The sequence below is a fragment of the Ruditapes philippinarum genome, unplaced genomic scaffold (genome assembly GCF_026571515.1).
Source record: "Ruditapes philippinarum isolate M1 unplaced genomic scaffold, ASM2657151v2 ctg2441_1_1_1_1, whole genome shotgun sequence".
NCBI classification, from domain to species: domain Eukaryota; kingdom Metazoa; phylum Mollusca; class Bivalvia; order Venerida; family Veneridae; genus Ruditapes; species Ruditapes philippinarum.
In genome coordinates this window covers 130,890-150,604 of record NW_026863907.1, presented here as the reverse complement: position 1 = coordinate 150,604, position 19,715 = coordinate 130,890, and the positions used below count along the sequence as shown (strand labels likewise).

General features: G+C 30.8%; 1 protein-coding gene across 6 annotated transcripts in view; it reads right to left on the bottom strand.

Annotated features, from left to right (window-relative positions):
- LOC132723775 (Kv channel-interacting protein 4-like) overlaps positions 1-19,715 on the bottom strand; it is a 253,491-nt gene that overhangs the window by 123,280 nt on the left and 110,496 nt on the right. For 2 of the 6 annotated variants that reach the window (XM_060708550.1, XM_060708549.1), the window contains exon 2: positions 14,784-14,900. The exons of 2 other annotated variants lie outside the window; for them this stretch is intronic. In XM_060708550.1, the coding sequence (XP_060564533.1) occupies positions 14,784-14,900 (117 nt within the window). Of the gene's footprint in view, positions 1-6,812; positions 7,101-7,666; positions 7,945-14,783; positions 14,901-19,715 lie in introns of those variants that run through there. 2 more of the 6 variants (XM_060708559.1, XM_060708558.1) reach the window with 2 other exon arrangements.

Sequence of the window (19,715 nt, the reverse complement as noted above, 5' to 3'; positions counted from 1 at the left end):
ATGTACAAATATTTACTATTAATGTTTATTGTAATATCCCACTAGCTAACTTATTGTGAATATTCATCTTGCGACATTTAACAGCAAGGGAAAATCATGTGACATTTAACGTTACCATTGCGACTTTTAACAGCAGAAAATATTGCGCCATTTAGCAGCGGTTTCGATATTTAGCGGCAATGGTGCAACATTTGGCAGCAGTTTAACATTAAGTGGCGTTGCGACATATAACGGTGCCACAATGATTATATATGTACATGTACATGTCTATTTAAAACTGCGTGAAGGAAAAAAAAACAATGAAAAATTTCACATTATGTACATACATCTGTCTCGTTGCTATATTCTACATTTAATTTGTAAGATATGTAGGCATGTCAATAGCTACAAAGAAATACGCAAAAATCCATCTGGAAATAATAAGTTATAATCTGTGCTCAATCACAAACATCTGTAATATGTGTAATGAGATAATGTTAATCGTGTAAACAGAACAAAACAAATGTTTCTTTATACTTTAGGACAATAAATTATTTAGCAAAATTATTCGCCAAATCTATATATTGGAAATACTCATGAAAGAACTATGCTACGGGTAATCAATATCTAATTAATATCTAGTAACACTATTAAAAGACTACCATTCACCATGTTAATAGATCTCGAAACTTTTCAGTATGTTTATATATCTCGTAAAAAATGAACGAAACTATTCACCATATTGATATTAACTGGAACGTAGCTATTCACTGATAAAACTGTGATGTAACAAGCTGTTAACCAAGTTTAGATATCTGGTTTAACCTGGAGTGTTTATATATCTGATGAAAACGAACTTTTAAAACTATTCATATTTTGATATCTGATCAAACTTGTACATAACTATTCACCGTGAAAACTAGAACGTAACTATTCACAATGTTCATAAAACTGTATCGAACATTCTTATCATGTTTCGATATATGGTTAAACTTGAAACTAACTACAATGCTTATATAATCTGTGAAACTTTTCAGCATGATTATATATCTGGTGATACTTAAGCCAAACAATTCATCATCTTTATATATAATGGCAAAATGGCTATTCACCATATTTATATATATCTGGTTATACTAAGGTGAAAATATCTGGAAAATATTCACAAGGATTAAAATTCTGGTTCACTTGAGAGAAACAATTATAAGAATTATTTCAAAGGTTGATAAATCTAGTAAAACTTATTTGAATCTATTCATCAAGTGGATATAAGAACACATTTACTTAGCGGGTAAACCAGAAAATAACAAATATTCAAACGAATGGTGTTTCTGGTAATACTACAATTTAAAATATTCACTTGGTTAATATAGACGGTAATACTTGAGAGAAACTATTCACCATGTTGGTATATCTGGTAATAGTTGAGGGAAACCTTTAGTACTCGTATTAAGTCATAGTTGAAAACACTGTCCCCTCCCCTCGGGCCAACAGTTTGACTGTTCCCAAATGACATGTGAAATAACTGTATGCTAAAAACCTTGTTGGTTATATGTAATTATTCATAAAAGCATAAAAGATAAAAGAAACTATTCACCTAGTAATATTATGAGAAACTATTCACCTGGTAACATAATGAAAAAATATTCATCTGGTAATATTATGAAAAACTTTTCACCTGACAATATAATTAGAAACAATTCAGCTGGTGATATTCTGAGAAACTATTCACCTGGTAATATTATGAAAAACTATTCACCTGGTAATATTATGAAAAACTATTCACCTCGTAATATTATGAGAAACTATTCACCTGGTAATATTATGAGAAACTATTCACCTGGTAATATTATGAAAAACTATTCACCTGGTAATATTATGAGAAACTATTCACCTGGTAATATTATGAGAAACTATTCACCTGGTAATATTATGAGAAACTATTCACCTTGTGATATTATGGGAAACTATTCACCTTGTGATATTATGAGAAACTATTCACCTTGTAATATTATGAGAAACTATTCACCTTGTGATATTATGAGAAACTATTCACCTGGTAATATTATGAAAAACTTTTCACCTAGTAATATTATGAGAAACTATTCACCTTGTAATATTATGAGAAACTATTCACCTTGTGATATTATGAGAAACTATTCACCTTGTGATATTATGAGAAACTATTCACCTTGTGATATTATGAGAAACTATTCACCTTGCGATATTATGAGAAACTATTCACCTTGCGATATGTGAGAAACTATTCACCTTGTGATATTATGAGAAACTATTCACCTTGTAATATTATGAGAAACTATTCACCTGGTAACATCATGAGAAACTGTTAAGCTCGTAATATTATGAGAAACTTTTATCTTGGTTATATTATGAGAAACTATTTTACCTGGTAATATAATGAGAAACTATTTACCTTGTATTATTATGAGAAACTATTCAACCGGTTATATTATAAGAAACTATTCATCTTTTAATATTATGAGAAACTATGCACATTGAAATATTATGAGAAACTATTCACCTGGTAATATTATGAGAAACTGTTCAGCTGGTAATATAACGAGAAACTATTCATGTTGTAATATAATGAGAAACTATTTACCTTGTATTATTATGTGAAACTATTCAACCGGTAATATTATGTGAAACTATTCACCTGGCAATTCTATGAAAAGCTATTCACCTGGCAATATTATGAGAAACGATTCACTTGGTAATATTATGAGAAACTATTCACCTGGTTAGTACATTGTATAACAAGCGATCCCTTAAAGAAACTGTTCACCATGTTGATATATAAGGTTATACTTAAGAGCCACTATTCACTTGATATATCTGGTGATACATGAGAAAAAACTATTCATTACTTTCACGGGAGATATAAAAATATAAAAATATTTCCCGGGAGACATTCTCAGAGTGGGATGATATTTGACCATTAAAATAATATAGGCCGATAAGAATTATACATTGAAGAATACATTGATGTATAATAAATTCTAAATATAACACGACTTAGAGTTTTTACAGACGTCGCACGTGTATGACTTCTGATGGAAGCTAAATAAAAACGTATAAGCACGAGTATTTTTGCGAGTGTTCTTTTGAACTCCATCCAAAAAATTAAGTACCTGTCAAATTAGTAATTATTCAAGATGTTATCATTAGAAATGTGTTTATTTCTGAATCATGCTTTTATTTAAGTGTATATTATTAGTTGTAAATATTATTGGCAGGGTAACATATAGTAGACAACCGTTTATATGCGGCCATATAACCTGTCAGAAATATTTATAACGAATTTATAATACAGCAAGAATATTTTTTACAGCAAGAGTGAGATTTGACAGCAGGCGTGTATATAAACTATATAAACGTCACGATTATCCAATGAAAAGCGACGTTATATATACGTGCAGTATTATAAATATACATGTAACATCGAATGTAGCCGCCCTGGCGCATATTTTCTTATTATATTTCACAACGAGTTAGAATAACTAACTCCCCTTTAATTTTATTTCCCTAATGGCAATTAAATATTGATCCGCGAAATTATGACACTTCGTATTGTAAATGTTATAGTGCTCTTTGTTAAATTAACAGATGTATGTTTTATGTGTTTGACTGAATTATTTATAGACAGTCAGTTTTTTTCCTATTCAAACTTGAGTTTTTTCCTCGAAGTACGCATAAGTTATAATTGATCTTTTGCATTATACAAACGTAAATGTTTAAAACTAAAATTGTACAATGAATGACAGAGCACGCTTCCCGGCTGAATTAGCAAAACTGGTCAAAGTCACTGAAGCGCTTGTTTGCTTGTATTCAATATGTACATTATTTTTCAATAATTTTATATATTAAACGAAATAGTTAGGCACATAACCAAGAAAGCAGACGTTAAAGTATCTGCACTGTCATGGTTTGAAAGCCCCAAATAGTAAATTTTAAGTTACAAATGTCAACAGGGTCACTTCAAATGGAAAAGAATATACAGAAGATATAACGAAATATGCTCTGAATTAATTAGTTTAAACGCTTTTCATTTTATGTCATTTTGCACATTAAAAAGGATTATTCTGTAAAAACAGAGAGAATGCGAATGATCTGAAACTTGTACACACGTTTTTGGTCAAGGTCTACTTCAAATGATACACAAATCTCGACTAAATATTTTGAGTCCTTTTATGTCAAAAAGTCCGGTTAAGCCATTCACTGCAAAAATTGCTTCGTGGTTGTATTAAGAAATTAACTTATAAAACTCAAAATACACAAGAGATGCTATGTTGACAGGCTATTGTAGTTTTTCGTTCCAACATTTATCTTTAAAGCTTTTTTATTACTTGCAAAATGCAAAACCGGGTTTTATGAATTTAATTGAGTTCAAGAACTTTATGATATTCTTTTACTTTTAAAGATTTATGACTGGCATTATAAACACTTTTTGTGGTCAATATAAGCATTTATCTCATGCCTTGCCTTGTTTACTATGTAATATAACCATACAGTATTTCTTAATATTACACAACACATATATTTGTATAACATACTTTCTACGCGCCAAAAAAACATGACTAGTATAAGATTGTGTCATGTCGAAAAACTAAAAATAACGCCTTCCAATCGTATTATCGCACAAAATCTTGGAAGCAGTCTATTTTAATAAAAACAGGAATAAATCAAGATTCCTCCTGACAGAACAACAAGAAGTGTAATCCAAACATGTGCGCTTACTTTGAGGTGGTGAGATAATATGCCAGCTACATGCACATTCTGTAACTGCAATAATCTGAATGAATGAAACAATCAGTCTTCAAAATAGAAAGAAAATAGAATCTTTCAGGTTGCCACACTTGACTAAACTTGAATAAATGAAGCCTTAAGGGAGCCACAAAGGACTAAACTGAAATAAAATGAACCATTCAGGAAGCCACACTTGACTTAACTTGAATAAATGAAGCCTTTAGGTTGCCACACTTGACTAAACAAGAATAAATGAGGTCCCTTTGATAGCCACACTTGACTAAACTAGAATAAATGAAGCCCTCCTGGCAGTCACACTAACAGGAAATTTAAGATTGAGCATGTTGTTACAAAGGCTATGGTCCAGTTAACATTTGTGCCAAGTTTCATCAGTATTGAAGATTTTTCATAGTTTCATAGCAGTTTGAACTTGTAACAGGAGGCTTTTCAATGAAAACGGCTATTTTTCACAATATGCGCATGCGGTAAAAAGTTAAGTAGAATAATTTAAACCCCTTAGGTAGTTGATTTCACTAAAATAAAAAAGCACGAAACGTTAAGGCAGCCCCACTTGACCATTCAAGAATAAAATGAACCAATTGGATAGCCACACTTGACTAAACTAGAATGACATGAATGCTTTTTATAGCCTCACCTAAATAAACTTGAATAAAATGAGTCAGCCACACCTGACTCAGTCAAAAAATAAAAAAAATGAATCATTCAAGTAGCCACACTTGACTAAATCAAAATAAAATAAACCCTGTAATTTTCAACACTTGCTTAAACTAGAATAAAGTGAACCCTTTCGGTAGCCACACTTACCTAAACTAGAATAAAATAACCACACTTGACTATACAAGAATAAAAAGTTCCATTCAGGCGGTCTGACTTGCCTAAACTAGAATAAAATGAACCCTTTCGGTAGCCACACTTTACTTACTAAACTAAAATGAAAAGTACCATTCAGGTAGCTACACTTGACTAAACTTGAATAAAACTAATCATTCATGTCACCACTCTCGACTAGAGATTTAATTTATGTGAGACTATTTACAGTTTACCTTGTTAGGTTTTTGTCCGTCTCCCTTAAGAAAATCGTAGTCGTACATAGAATAATGTTAGAAATTTCAAAACTTTATATTGATATGTTTAGATTTTCATAAACTATATATAGGCATCAACAATTACCTACACTTTAATGATCAAATGATGTATTTTGCTACACGCCATGCAGTATCTTCAATAAATATAAATGCGTTGTTGATTCCCTAAGTACCCATGTGTTTATTACACAATCAATGTGTACAGACTTTCAGAGATAGTTACTTAAATAATACAATTACATTTTATGTTAGAAGAAGATAGCAAACATCCTAGACAAGTCACATGTATACGTTTTTTTCAGAATTTGTTTTTCAAAAAGGGGTTTCAAGAAGTGAAGTGAAATGTGTATACTTTCTTTTAAAGAATACTGATCGAGTGTAATATAATAAATGAAATTTCTTTAAACATAATGATTATGGATTCAATCTCTTATAACAACTGATATCAACAACTCAACAACAACAACGACGGCAACAACAACAACGACAACAACAACAACAGCAGCAGCAACAATAACAGTAGCAACGACGACGTCCACGACGAGGACAACAACAAATTGCCCTAGCATTCCTTAGACGGCAGTTATCTTTGGGTGTTTAGTATCATTGCCGAAATAAGAGGTTTAATACCACATTACAATATGTAACATATCGCATTTTCATCATTGGGATAATAATGCCATATAATTATATATTCATTTGTGCGTAATATATAATGCTCAATTCATAACATGCATGTATATCACATATATAGATCTAATATACATAGACAAGCATATATATATATATTGTAACTGTAAATTTTTATTACATGCATGGTGTAATTTCATCTTTACTTAACTAAGCTGAAAATAAAATCATTACATCGATATACAAAATATGTATGTTTTTTTTTAGTTTCAATGTACACTGAATATATATGTATAGCCAAGAACTTTAGATTGGTAAAATATCGCTTACCGATGCCGTCTGGAGAGTAACTGATTAATTTCCAGGTCACAAACTATCCGAAATATATATAAAGTCGCTATATAGAATTAATCCTAGCGTCGACACATAGCGCTGACACGGACATGTATGAATTATAGAGTAGAAACATACGAGGCAGATCTTATATGATTATAGTGGCTTCAACCATTATATAACAAGTGGCAAGTATATTCGTGCCACAGGTAGAGTCATATAACATCTCTAAATTGTAATGATGATTCGCAACGGATATTTTTCTAATACTAACTACGAGGCGACTTAGAACTATAGTTAATTACATCCATACCTAAGAGATTTATCTCGCAGAATTACACTATTACCCACGAGAAACTTTTATTATCCAGTATGCATACGTTTTGTCTTTCTATCAAGAGAAAAAAAGGTAAAGAGTTTATATGTATTGTTGAGTACTATACCAGTATCATTTTCCCTAAGGTTATCTTTATGTTCATCATACAACTCGTTGCGGTATAATATTGAATGATACGTATACTGGTAAACCACGTCAGACGTTTTTAATATTGTCGGTTCTTTTTCTTTGAGTAAAAATATATTCTTTATTTCAATCACAGTAACAACTCTTATTTAAAGTGATATTTTATACGAAATCATTAGAAGTATACTATTCTAAACATGGAGATAATTTTATCTTTAATTTGATGGTCACATTAATATATGCCTTATAGTTTACTATAACTTCAAACAATATCAAAGTTAAACTCACTGAAAAGGTTAAGATGATGCGAATGAGAGAGAGAGAGAGAGAGAGAGAGAAAGAGAGATAGAGAAAAAATGAAATGAAAGTTAATTCATTTCTTCCTTACACGTAAATATCCCACAAAGCTTTCACCGTATTGATTTTACAAAAGAAGCAAGGTTGTTTCAAGTAATACAGGCTCTCAGTTCCACTTGCCTCACTGCCATACACATCTTGTTTCTATTTCTTTCACAGCGTTAATTTTTAAAGTTAATCATATACGTTTTTAAATAAAAAAATCCACGTTATGTGTCGAAACTAAAGTCTATATAGTCCATGAATTGTCATATCGCTGTTATATTCCAACAACGTACAGTATCCGTGTGGAAAGCGGCAGTGCACAATCAATATCGTGGCAATATTGTGTAAATTATTCGGCTGACAGACAAAATGTTTCCAGGCCGCATCGCTATACATTTATATTAAAGTGTTCACTTAGCTATAATTACTTAATCATTTGTCCTGTTTTATCCCAAAAGTAGAATTAAAAATGTCAAAGTTATTAATACTATTGATTTAGGCCGCCAAATAAGGCATTTACTTAATTGATTGTCCGTTCTACAATACGCTGATAAAACACCTTAAATTCATTAATTTTAGATTACATTAAATATTTATAAATTTTGTTGTTGTTGTTGTTTCCGTTGTTCGTCACTCTAACACTGTTGTCAATGTCTTTTTGTGAATTTCCAGCTTTACTGGTGGAAAAAGACCTCAAGATTCCCTCCGTGCATTATTTTAGGCACGAGTTATAGAAAGACTCAAGAATATGAAGGAAAAAAAGACAGAAGAAAAAATAAACAAAAGAAAATAATTATACTTGTTGCAACTGGTACATTTAAATAGCTATTTCCTATTACAAGATTCATTTGTTTTGTAAATATCAAATTAACGAATGCGTTTGTCCTATAATTACAACAACAACAACAACAATAATAATAATAATAATAATAATAATAATAAATAGACAAATAAATATCTATAATAATAGTCATAATGGAAGTGATGATGATGTAATTGTTCTTGTTGTTGTTGATGATGATAATGAGGTGGTTGTTGTTGTTGTAACTATAAATTTTAATAAACAATGATATAAACTTTATTTTAAGAAGGTAGCACAAAATGTTACAAAACCATTCTAAATGCAAAGAACCCATCTTAATTTCAAAATTGACCTTCTAAACAACAACAAAAATGACAACATAATTTCCAATTAATTCTTAAATATATGCAATATATGTGTTTTTGTAAAGTTAATGCCTTTTTGTATCCTTTTATCCATTTATATACACACACCATTTAGGCAGCAAATAAGTGTTCATGCATTATATATAAATATCGCATCCCAGTGAGAGTGTTCATCCGAAACAAGTGAGGACACGTCTCGGTTGATATTATCTTTTCAAGGGTGACCATTCCGTTCTATAACCCTCAGTTGGGCTGTGATGATTCTTTATATCGAGCATATCAGTGTTCTAGATTGACATCTCAAAGTTGTATGTTTTGATTTTCAAGGGTGACTTCAAATCACTTGCCATCACCGCTGTAGGTTCGAATCCCGTTTGGGACTGTGGATTCTTTATGAGCGAATGCTATCCAGCTAGCTTACATACAGTAAGTTAATTAAAAGCGCCATAAGTGTCTAAGGAGGGGAGGGGTAACCGATACGAAACAGTCTTAATAAATAAAATCCCGCTCTTCTTTTTTTCTATTTCCTTTAAAGGCCTCAAGACAACTCACTTACATTTCAAACTGCACAACAAACAATGTACTAAATTCGACATTAAATATGCATTGTAAATTAACATTTACATTTCATATGAAAAAATACAAAATAAAATACAATAAACGTCTCAACAATGCTATTTAAGTTTAAGTCAAACGTAATTCCAGGACAGTGTATTGTACCAATACATTTCCTTATTTTTGCCCAGCAATACTTGTAGGTAATTCTTTACAATATTAACAATAATGATCTTATTCTTTCGTACATTACACCATGCATTTTAATTCACTTGGAAGGTATTAACAAATTGTTTGAATAACACGATTGATCCAAAATGACATCCAAGTTCTGCTGAAGTTAATTTCTACTACAATAAAATCATGATCAGAAACATATAGTAGATAATAAGTAGCTTTTGCGGTATCATTGATATATATCAACAATAAGAGCTTGTCAAGAATTGAACCCTGAGGAACTCCAGAAATTACAAGACTGCTATTTGATATGGTACGTCCCACTTTTTCTATTTGTGTTCTTGTGAAAGATAACATCTGAAAAATGCACACCTTAACCCGAACAAAGCAAAGTTTTAACGTATGCCATAAAACATATTTAGTTAATACGATTTTTTTTTTTTTTTTTTTTTTTTTTTTTTTTTTTTTTTTTTTTTTTTTTTTTTTTTTTTTTTTTTTTTTTTTTTTTTTTTTTTTTTTTTTTTTTTTTTTTTTTTTTTTTTTTTTTTTTTTTTTTTTTTTTTTTTTTTTTTTTTTTTTTTTTTTTTTTTTTGTTAGATAGAGGAATAAGTTCTTATTAGAACTTTAAAGATGAACTTAAGAACTTAAAGAACTTTACCAGGACTTATATCTGTAAATAAAATGGAAAAGGCTTTCTTAATTTGAAGTAGCGAGAACAACACTATATGAAATAATCAGACTCGGTTTGTTTAAGTCTGTTCCTGAAGCCATGCTTCTAAAAGCCGATTTAGTACTGTGTGACATGAATATTTGAATATTTCTGTCTAAAACCTGTCAATGAGTTGATGTATTCTTATGGAAGTGTACATTGTATCTGTCAATTCTTTTTGAAATTGTATGCAAAATGCATGTAGATATAGACCTTTAGCTGTTTGGATTTGCTTTATGGCCACCTTTGAATAAATGAAACATGCCTCTCTAAGCGAGTCAGGGAATAACCTAATATTTATAGAAATGTTAATCATAAAAGCAATGGACGGTTGTGATTGAGCCAACAACAGAAGGGAGTAAAGTATCTGCACTTCTCAATTCGTTAGCCACTGTTTAAAATGTGCAATGATTCAATGTGCGCAAAGCCATTGCAAGCCAAATGTGGTTACAAAAGAGCAGTTTTATTATATATATAACATTTAATATATGATGAAATGTTCATGTACATGTTGTAACTATAAGTTGTGTGTGAACCTAAAATCGCTGATTAGTTCCCTCTTATCAAACTAAAAAGGGTAGTAGACATTGCTTTGTGATAGAGGTGATTCTTTGCATATATAGGTTTTTGATCTTGGTGGCTAACAAGATAATACAAACAGGCGACGACCCTCTGTATACGTATATATTATTAAGACATCAATTTTTTAGAATAATTTATGGTTCCATGTTTATATACCACTAATATAACAGCTTGAACATTTTCATTGACTAAAATAAGTCTTTGTCTAAAGATATTGAATTTTGGCAACAACTTATTAACTTAAAACCTGAAAATGTCAAAGTCTTGGTCAGAAATGTTTATTCACTTGATGCATCAACAATCAAATTGTGTCTATGATTTAGGAACTCGAGTAGTTGTAAATGAGTTAAATTGACGTGCGAAAATCATCTAATTACCAAGATTGTCTAGGCCCGACATACTGTAATTAGTCGTGAGCCCAATTATGAAGTTGAGAGTCATAGTACCCACTATGATTTTAATTTAAGTATATTGTACGGCTGAGTTTTAAAGTAAGATCCGTGGTCACAATCAGATTATAAATTGCAGTGCAAGTTTATAGATAGTGCGGACCTTGCAATTCACCTTTAGTAACACAAGATCAAAATGTTATTGTAAATGGCACCTCACTATGCCATCTGTTATGCTGAATGCATGTATTTGTATATATGCCTGGACGTTTGGTTTCATATTGTTCAATCAAGTTATGTCCAACAGTGATACGTTTAATAAAAACATATATACAGTAGCTATAGTTGTATTATATTATTGTTACATCACAGATTTATACTCAAGACTATTTAATCGAACAGCAGGTACATGTAATAATATTCTAGAATGTTGTTTCCTTCGTGTTAAATCATATGTTATATTTAACATACTTTATATTAAACATATTTTACATTAAACATATTTTAATATTAAGACATTGTTCACGACAGCGCTATTATACTAGAGAACTCATTATTATAAATCAAAATCACATATGAAGGTTGTTCAACTCACATTAACATGTATTTCATCAAAATCACATATATATAACTTGTTTCAATCACTTTAGTTTACGATTACAGTTGCGTTCTGTAATTCACAGTGTATTTATTCAGAAGTGTTTCAATTCCTATGAGTACTACGTTTGCATATGCAGAGTTTTTTTAATTCTACTAGATGATATTTACAGTAGCGTTGTGTCAAATTCGCTATTATATTTATCAGAGTTTGTTCAGTTTCTATCTATAGATATTATTTCTATGATCTTCTATGTGTGCGACGTTTCTCAATCACAAGTATATATATTATGTTTTCAGATTATCGTGTGTGCTTTCATAATCACAGTAATCACATGATATACTAATTTATTATCAGATACACGTTCGTATCCAATCACGAATTAAATGATCCCATATACTTTAGTTCATAACAATATGTATCAGTGTTGCGTTATTCTACTCAGCGGATTAGATATTCAGAACGTTGTTTTAAAACAGCAGTGTGTGAGATTATCAGACTGTATTGTAAAAAATACAACAGCTACAATTAATCAGAAATTGACTCACACATCACAGCTACATATACTATGTTCAAATCAAGCAGGTATATATCAGATCTGATGTTTAAATCATCACACATACAGTTTGTATACCAATCACATTATATATCTAATCACGTCTTTTCTAATCACAGATCACATATCAAGACGTTGCAAACGGTGTCAATCAACATAGATATCAGTCAAATCACAATCACATTAAAAACTATCTGAGTTTAACGTCTCATCAGATTACATATATCAGTTGCTTCAATCACTATTATATTCATTAGTTAATCACAGTTTAACAAGATACATGTTTCCACAGATTCATATTTTAGACGTCTTGTTCAGTCTACAATTAGTTGTTGAGATTCATATTTATAACGTGCTCATCACAGTATATATTAGAATCGTTGTTCGAAATTAATATCAATTTATATCATACATATCGTTGATTCAATCCCAGTTCAACAAATCACACTGACGTTGTTAAATGATCAGTACACCGTTGTTCATAAATCAACATTATATACTACAGTACTTTGTTCAATTATTTCATTATATTATTTATCAGACGTGTCAATTGCTCACCGTATATTACATCACATATGATCGGTGGTTGTTCAATCCACAGTTTATAACAGATCGCTGTTCCAATTTCTATCACATTATGATTTATACAGATGTTTTGTTTACAACACACACAGTATATAATGTGAAACCTGTTTGTTAAATTACATCTAATCACTACATACACGTTTACTTATATTATTTAACAAGACATGAGTTCTCTATTTAACTCTAACATATTAGATTTTTGAGACAAAATTTATGAATGTTATTTGTAATTCCGCCTCCGTTCTCAAATTGTAATGTCATACTTTTTTAAGTGAACTAGATTAAAATATCCAGGCCTAAGCAAAAATTAACATTATCAGAATCTATTTAACAAATTCGTTGATACACCTAGTAATTGTTAATTACATCTATATTATATCACTCTTAATTTGTAATTGATACAATTTCTATCGAGGAGATAGATACAACAGTATTTTAATTAACATGTTCGTCACTTACAGTTTATCAGACATAATAAAGATTTTTTTTTTTAATTTTTGACTTTCCAACGAAATGTGAACTGAACTTACAATTAAATTATATGAATTACGCTTTCCAATTTGATCACTAAAGTAATATATACGTAAATGTGTATGTTACAACTACAGAATGGTATATTACCCACGGGCAATTTTTAAGATCGAGTGTGTCGCAGATGTAGATTATTGAACTGTTATCGTTTATTTGACTACATTTTCAAAGTTTCTGGGTAGTATTATACTAAAATTCTTTATAACGAAATATTAATTCATACTTTCCACGTATGTGCAATATAGAAACTGACCCAGTATCGAACAACACCAACAGTATATCGTTTCTGACCAAGCTCACTGGATTACATGTTGAGACCAACCTGACTCATTATGTAACTCCGAGCCAGATCCTTGAATCTAGGATCTGCGCACATCATGACTCAGAATTTAGATTCCATCTGGACTAGACAGATATATAACCCTATTAATAAAAGAGTAAACAGAAACTATGTGATTAGTCTGAACAGCAAGCGAAAAATTTTCAGTGTATTCATGACTGCGGTGCGGATTCGACGTCCAGAGCTGAGTCGGGAAGAATGACGCAACGTACTACTGTTGGTTCTGTGCATGAATCTCGTTGCTACAAACTTTTCTCGACACACCAAAGATAATATATAACCAGACTAATCACACTAGATGAGAAGTTAATATTTGAATGGTATTTTTTTCAACCGAGACCTACACTTCGTATATATCTAATCTATGGCTATTGTATTCTCGAAAAGAGATAATATAAGTAAAGTCACAAGATTGGGTTCTATGTGTAGACAATACATATACTGTTACCGATAATGGACATCTCACTAAGGTATTAGCTTCTTAGATCACAGAACTATGCTAATTACTTTATTAAAATTTATTTAGTATTGTAGTATATAGAATATACACGTATACATTTAGAGTTAATAGAGCATATCCATATGAGAGATTAGCTATTATTATAGATATACTGTGTTAATCAAGTTAATCACTCACTATTTTCAGCAGCAAGTATTTTATCTACAATATATAGAGAACATATCATCAATTCTTATTCAATATCTGATTTTTTAAACAGCAAATATTAAAGAAATATTAGATATTGAATTGCATTACAAACCTGAGGAGTAGTAGACAGAAAATAAAGATAAAAAATTATTATGAAGTGTGAACACCGATAGAGAACTTAAATTCTATTATAAATTTTATCGTAATCCACTCATAATGTTTCCATCTAACTGTCAAGTACCCCAAATCACTTAGTTCCAGTTTTTACAAAGGGAAACATAATAACTTTTACATATTATTATGAAACAAAGAAAACAAAACGTACTTGCCGAGCCGGTTGACGTCGAAGATTGCAGCCGTCGTCGGGAAGATCCTCGCCGTAAATGTAACTTCTTATCTCGGACGTTCCATAAACCCCGGACACGCCCCAACAGTTGCCCCACTGCAAATGGTTTCATCGTTAAATATTGATAGATTTAATATCGTTAAGCAAAAACGTTATGGAAAGTATAAAACACTCAGAACCTAATTTAAGGTAGTTAGCATTTTATTATCACATATGGTATTGAGAGATTTACAGAGAATACGATCTCTAATGTGAGATAACAAGTAAGAATTGAATAGAGTAACTGGCTCATGTCGAGATGATAATAGATATGCCAAGCGTAACTCCTGTTATGATGAGATGTCTAACTACGTTATTGATGCTATTTAACGATAGTAGGAATAGTAGTTTTCTTGAAAGATAGTTATTAAAAGCAATTATAGAGATATAGACATGATTCATATGAGATGGATTATGTTTATATCTGTTCTTTGAATCAACTACTCACCAATTAATATACAGTTATAGTTCGAGATTAATCAGTGTCTCCTAAACATTTAACAAAGTTTGAGCAAATGACAATCAAGGTCTATGCTATTCTGAATTCATTTCTGTTATGTAGAACACTCTCGAAGAATAAATTGCGATGAGTATGCTTTCAATATAATATATAAATGATTTATGTTTTTCTACCAGAAGGTTCACTCTGAGAATGTTAACCGTGTAGAGAGAAAAAAATATTTAGCCCGCGGTCCTCTTCCCGTGAGAGCTTGTGCCGGTTCATTCAGCGTTCCTACAGATAGCACGCAATTACATTACAGACAGCAAAAATTGTGAATCACAAACACGGCAATTATTGGAAGTCTCCAGGAAAATTAGTTTAACACATTTATTGACCTGTAAGTGAAAGTGAATTTAAGTGCATCGAGTAAGAGATCGCGAAGCTTAAACCATTCAACCCGAGAATTTGATTTCTCAATATCGGGCAGGAATATTCTGCTATATGAAAAATGTGCTGAAAGTCGAGCCAGCTTGACATTGTGTTAAGTTTGAATGTTGTGCTGAACATTTTGCTTGAACAACACACATGCACGAGATTGAGAAATCGAAGTCCATGCTTAATGATTAATGTCGATCTCTATCTCGAATCAATACACTTTTTTGTTTTGACCTTTCATTACAACACTTGAAGCAAATACTTAATATTTAAATTCAAACATGTCCAATACAATGAGATGCATGAATAATTACTACTGCAAAGAGCTCGACAGTTTTACACTTTAAAATTTCTATACCAGGTTAATTAAACGAATAATATAATTTCGAAATTGTATCAAATTGACTTTTGAAAAACAAAGTCGTTATATATAAATTAGAAAATATAAATCATAGCAATATCATTCTGAAGATTGTAACGTATACCTGTTCGTTTGTGTTATGTTCGAGATTTTTAATATTCTCTTTAGAGTTGGATTTTAAACAATCATCCCTGAAATACCATTATAATATCATTTTATGTTTTTTATATAATTTATATTTTATTAATTTTTTAATTAGATTAGTTTTGTGAGTGAAGTAAAAATAGAAGTGTAGATATTATATGACATCAAAACTGTACAAACATGTGACGTACGTAATTAATTTACTACTCCCTTAATATATTTTATATCATGTTTCTTATTATCTATTATATTTTAGTTGGTGAAGAATTAAAGTCACATCTGTTACACACTTTAAAATGGCATAATTTTAATGGCGTACTTTTAAAAGGGATTTTAACTGATACAAGCATGGAAAAAGCCTTTCGGGAGCTCTGATTCAGTTACCTTATCCCAGGAACAAGCACCTATATAGCTATATATTTATAAATTACCGATACTGTAAGATGCCTGAATACTTAAATGAGCTCCGGAGCTTTAATTGTCGCAGTTACAATGATCTTTCACATGAGTAAATATCTTCAATTAAACAAATGGCGGTCTAAGTACAAACTATGTCACAAACACAATTAAGAAAGTGGTATTATTGCAGCTCTTAACGCAATTCTTTTATATCTCTAGTCACTCATAATGTGCACAACATTGCCGTTTATAAATGGACGCATGTCTTATTTGGGTAGTGTATCCAATGAATTAACAACTGCATATAATTAAAAGGCACACTTTTATGACTATATGTCAGCAAAACTCCTTTTTTCTCTCTTCCCAACTTTTTGTTAGAAAGGGCAAAGTGCAGTTTTCATAATGTTGAAAATAAATGGTTATTAAATAGAGCGAGAGTATTGAATGAGTTGTAAGTTCAAACTACTGAATTTATTAAAACGAGTCGACATAAAATTATATTATGCGAGCCTCTTGCGAGTATAATATCTACTTTTTATTGAAACGAGTTCAATAAATTCAGTATTCGAACTTACACGAACTTTGAATATTCCATTTATCACATACCCAAAGATAAGACCGTTTAAAAAGTGAAAAAAGAGTCATTTTTCATTGACGTGCCTATAGTATAATCCGCTAACATTAGCGCCTTTTTACACTATGTTTTGTAAACGCTAATAGAACGTCACGTCCAAAACATATATCGCCCGGCCGTGCAAATACCAATCTTTATTACGGAAAGAGTCAGACAAAAATCAGAGAGAGAGCGGGTCAGTGATGATAAGTATGCTATAACAGCACAAGCTATTCTGGTAATGAGTATTGTTTTCGAATATTTTACATAGGACATGAACTAATAGAATAGGCTGGATGTAAAAAATTGTATTTGTCATGAAAGTAGAAAAATATAAACAAAGTAGAATCTTGACTTCCATACAAAATACTAAATAAATATAAAACTGTAATCTCACTTATTTAAAAACGAAATAGCAAGAATACAGAGGTAATTAGCACAAAAGAGTAAACGTATGATACACTTGAAATGTTACAAAGACAAAATAAAAAAAGCTTTTGAGAGAATTAAGATAGAGGAACTCCACAAAGGCATAAAAGGAGGACTTTTAAACGGAAATAATTTCAAAGCATTCGGTCGCATTCAGTTTGATTTCCGAATCAAATTTAATAAATCACAGGCTGCAGATATTGCAGGAGTTGACACGGTGCGGGGCATTTAATATGCACATTTAATTCAATATAATACAACTTAGTTATTCTATTAGTCAGAGTATCTAGAAACACACTTTGGCGTCTGTGTCATCTGTGGAGTGAAGCACATCGTATTAAGCTGGGGAGGATCGTTTGACACTCAAAGCTCCAATTTTAACTAGGCCATTGCCCACACAATTTTTCTTATTTTTGTGTTTTTTAATTTTGGCAATATTCTTTTCATGACTGGATAACTTTGATATTGTCTAGATGTATATGCAATGTGTTGAAAATTTGTATTTATAATTACATCAAACTCTTATATCAAAATTGTAAATATTTAGAATTATAAACATCACTTAAACAACAAGTATAAAATATACAATTGTTTCCTCGCTGAGCCTACAGTAGTGTCACAGAAAATAGCTTTTGCGTGAACATTGAAATCACTCGTTGATAGTAGCGAAACACTTTATTCGACGTTTGGCATAACAATTACACGCCAACAGAACATTTTTTGACATAAGTCGGACAGATTTGACGTACAATTTGATTATGAGCAAATAAAAACTACACATATTAAGGTTTGGCACAGCAAAGTACGACAAATATCAATGTCAAAACTTCGAGCAAAAGCAATTTATAAACAAGGGATAATAACCTTGTAGCACATCTTTGATGAATCTACGCACACCAGATTAGTGCATCCGCCTTGTTAATGATAGATGTGTTTCAACAATATAAAAAATTGATAATCGATTCTAGTGGCTTTTTTTAAACTAGTAAAATGAGTTAATTTTATCTATTAGTAATTTTCTAATAAGACTAAGAGATTATAGAATAAAGAATAAATTATTATCATGGACTTACTTAGTTTAAATACGATTGCAGTAGCTCTGATTAAACTCTATTATATTCGAGGTTACTCATCTAAATTTACAGACGCGCGAGATGTTGTCTAATCCGTGATTTCAGATATTCGGCCAATGCCTATTTATATCAAGCCACAACTGTTGCTGCTATTGAAATTTTTAATTTAGAGCTAGAAATAATGTCTGAAAAGAGATGTAGTATACAGATATGTGATATTTTGATGTCCTTCTAATGCGTTTACCGTATAACTATGTCCAAGTTTAACGAGATTCAATTGGAGTTTTTGTCTGAGACTAATGTTATTTTTTTTTTCAACTTATTATAACGTGTATACTTTCGTAAAGTACATGGTGTTTTGTGTTAACTTATTGTATATTAGTGGTAAAAGTAAACGGTGTAGTATAGTTATGTTTATAGAAACAAAATGATATGAAATTCATCAAATCTAAATATAACTTTTTAAGATATCAATATTTCAGAACATATACTATAGTCAGAGAGAGTAAATTGTATGTATAACATGTTTCACTTTATATATAATTCCATTGTCCCCAGCACATAACAATTGTAATCGAGTACCATTAAAGAAAAATTTGTGATATGATACAATTATAATAGTGATCACTACGTATAACAGGTAGATCATTATTTTATTGTGACAAAAAATGTATCAATTTCTCTCTTTATCCCGACAAGTACAGCCATAAAAAAAAAAGAAAAGAGCAATTCAGGGAGTGGTACATTATGCCTTTTTCATAAAACTAGACACATATGTTAAGTTATGACCGTACTTATATGCCAATTCCCAATGATCTTTCCAATTGAAATTCCTCAATTTCCTTAAGACATAGTCCTTAAAACCCTTAGCACTGCAGACTGCAACTAAATTGTGATACCAAATGCGAGCAAGTTGGTAGTCCCATCAATTCCTAAGGTATAAATAATATACTTTCTTTACCTTTACGGATATGAA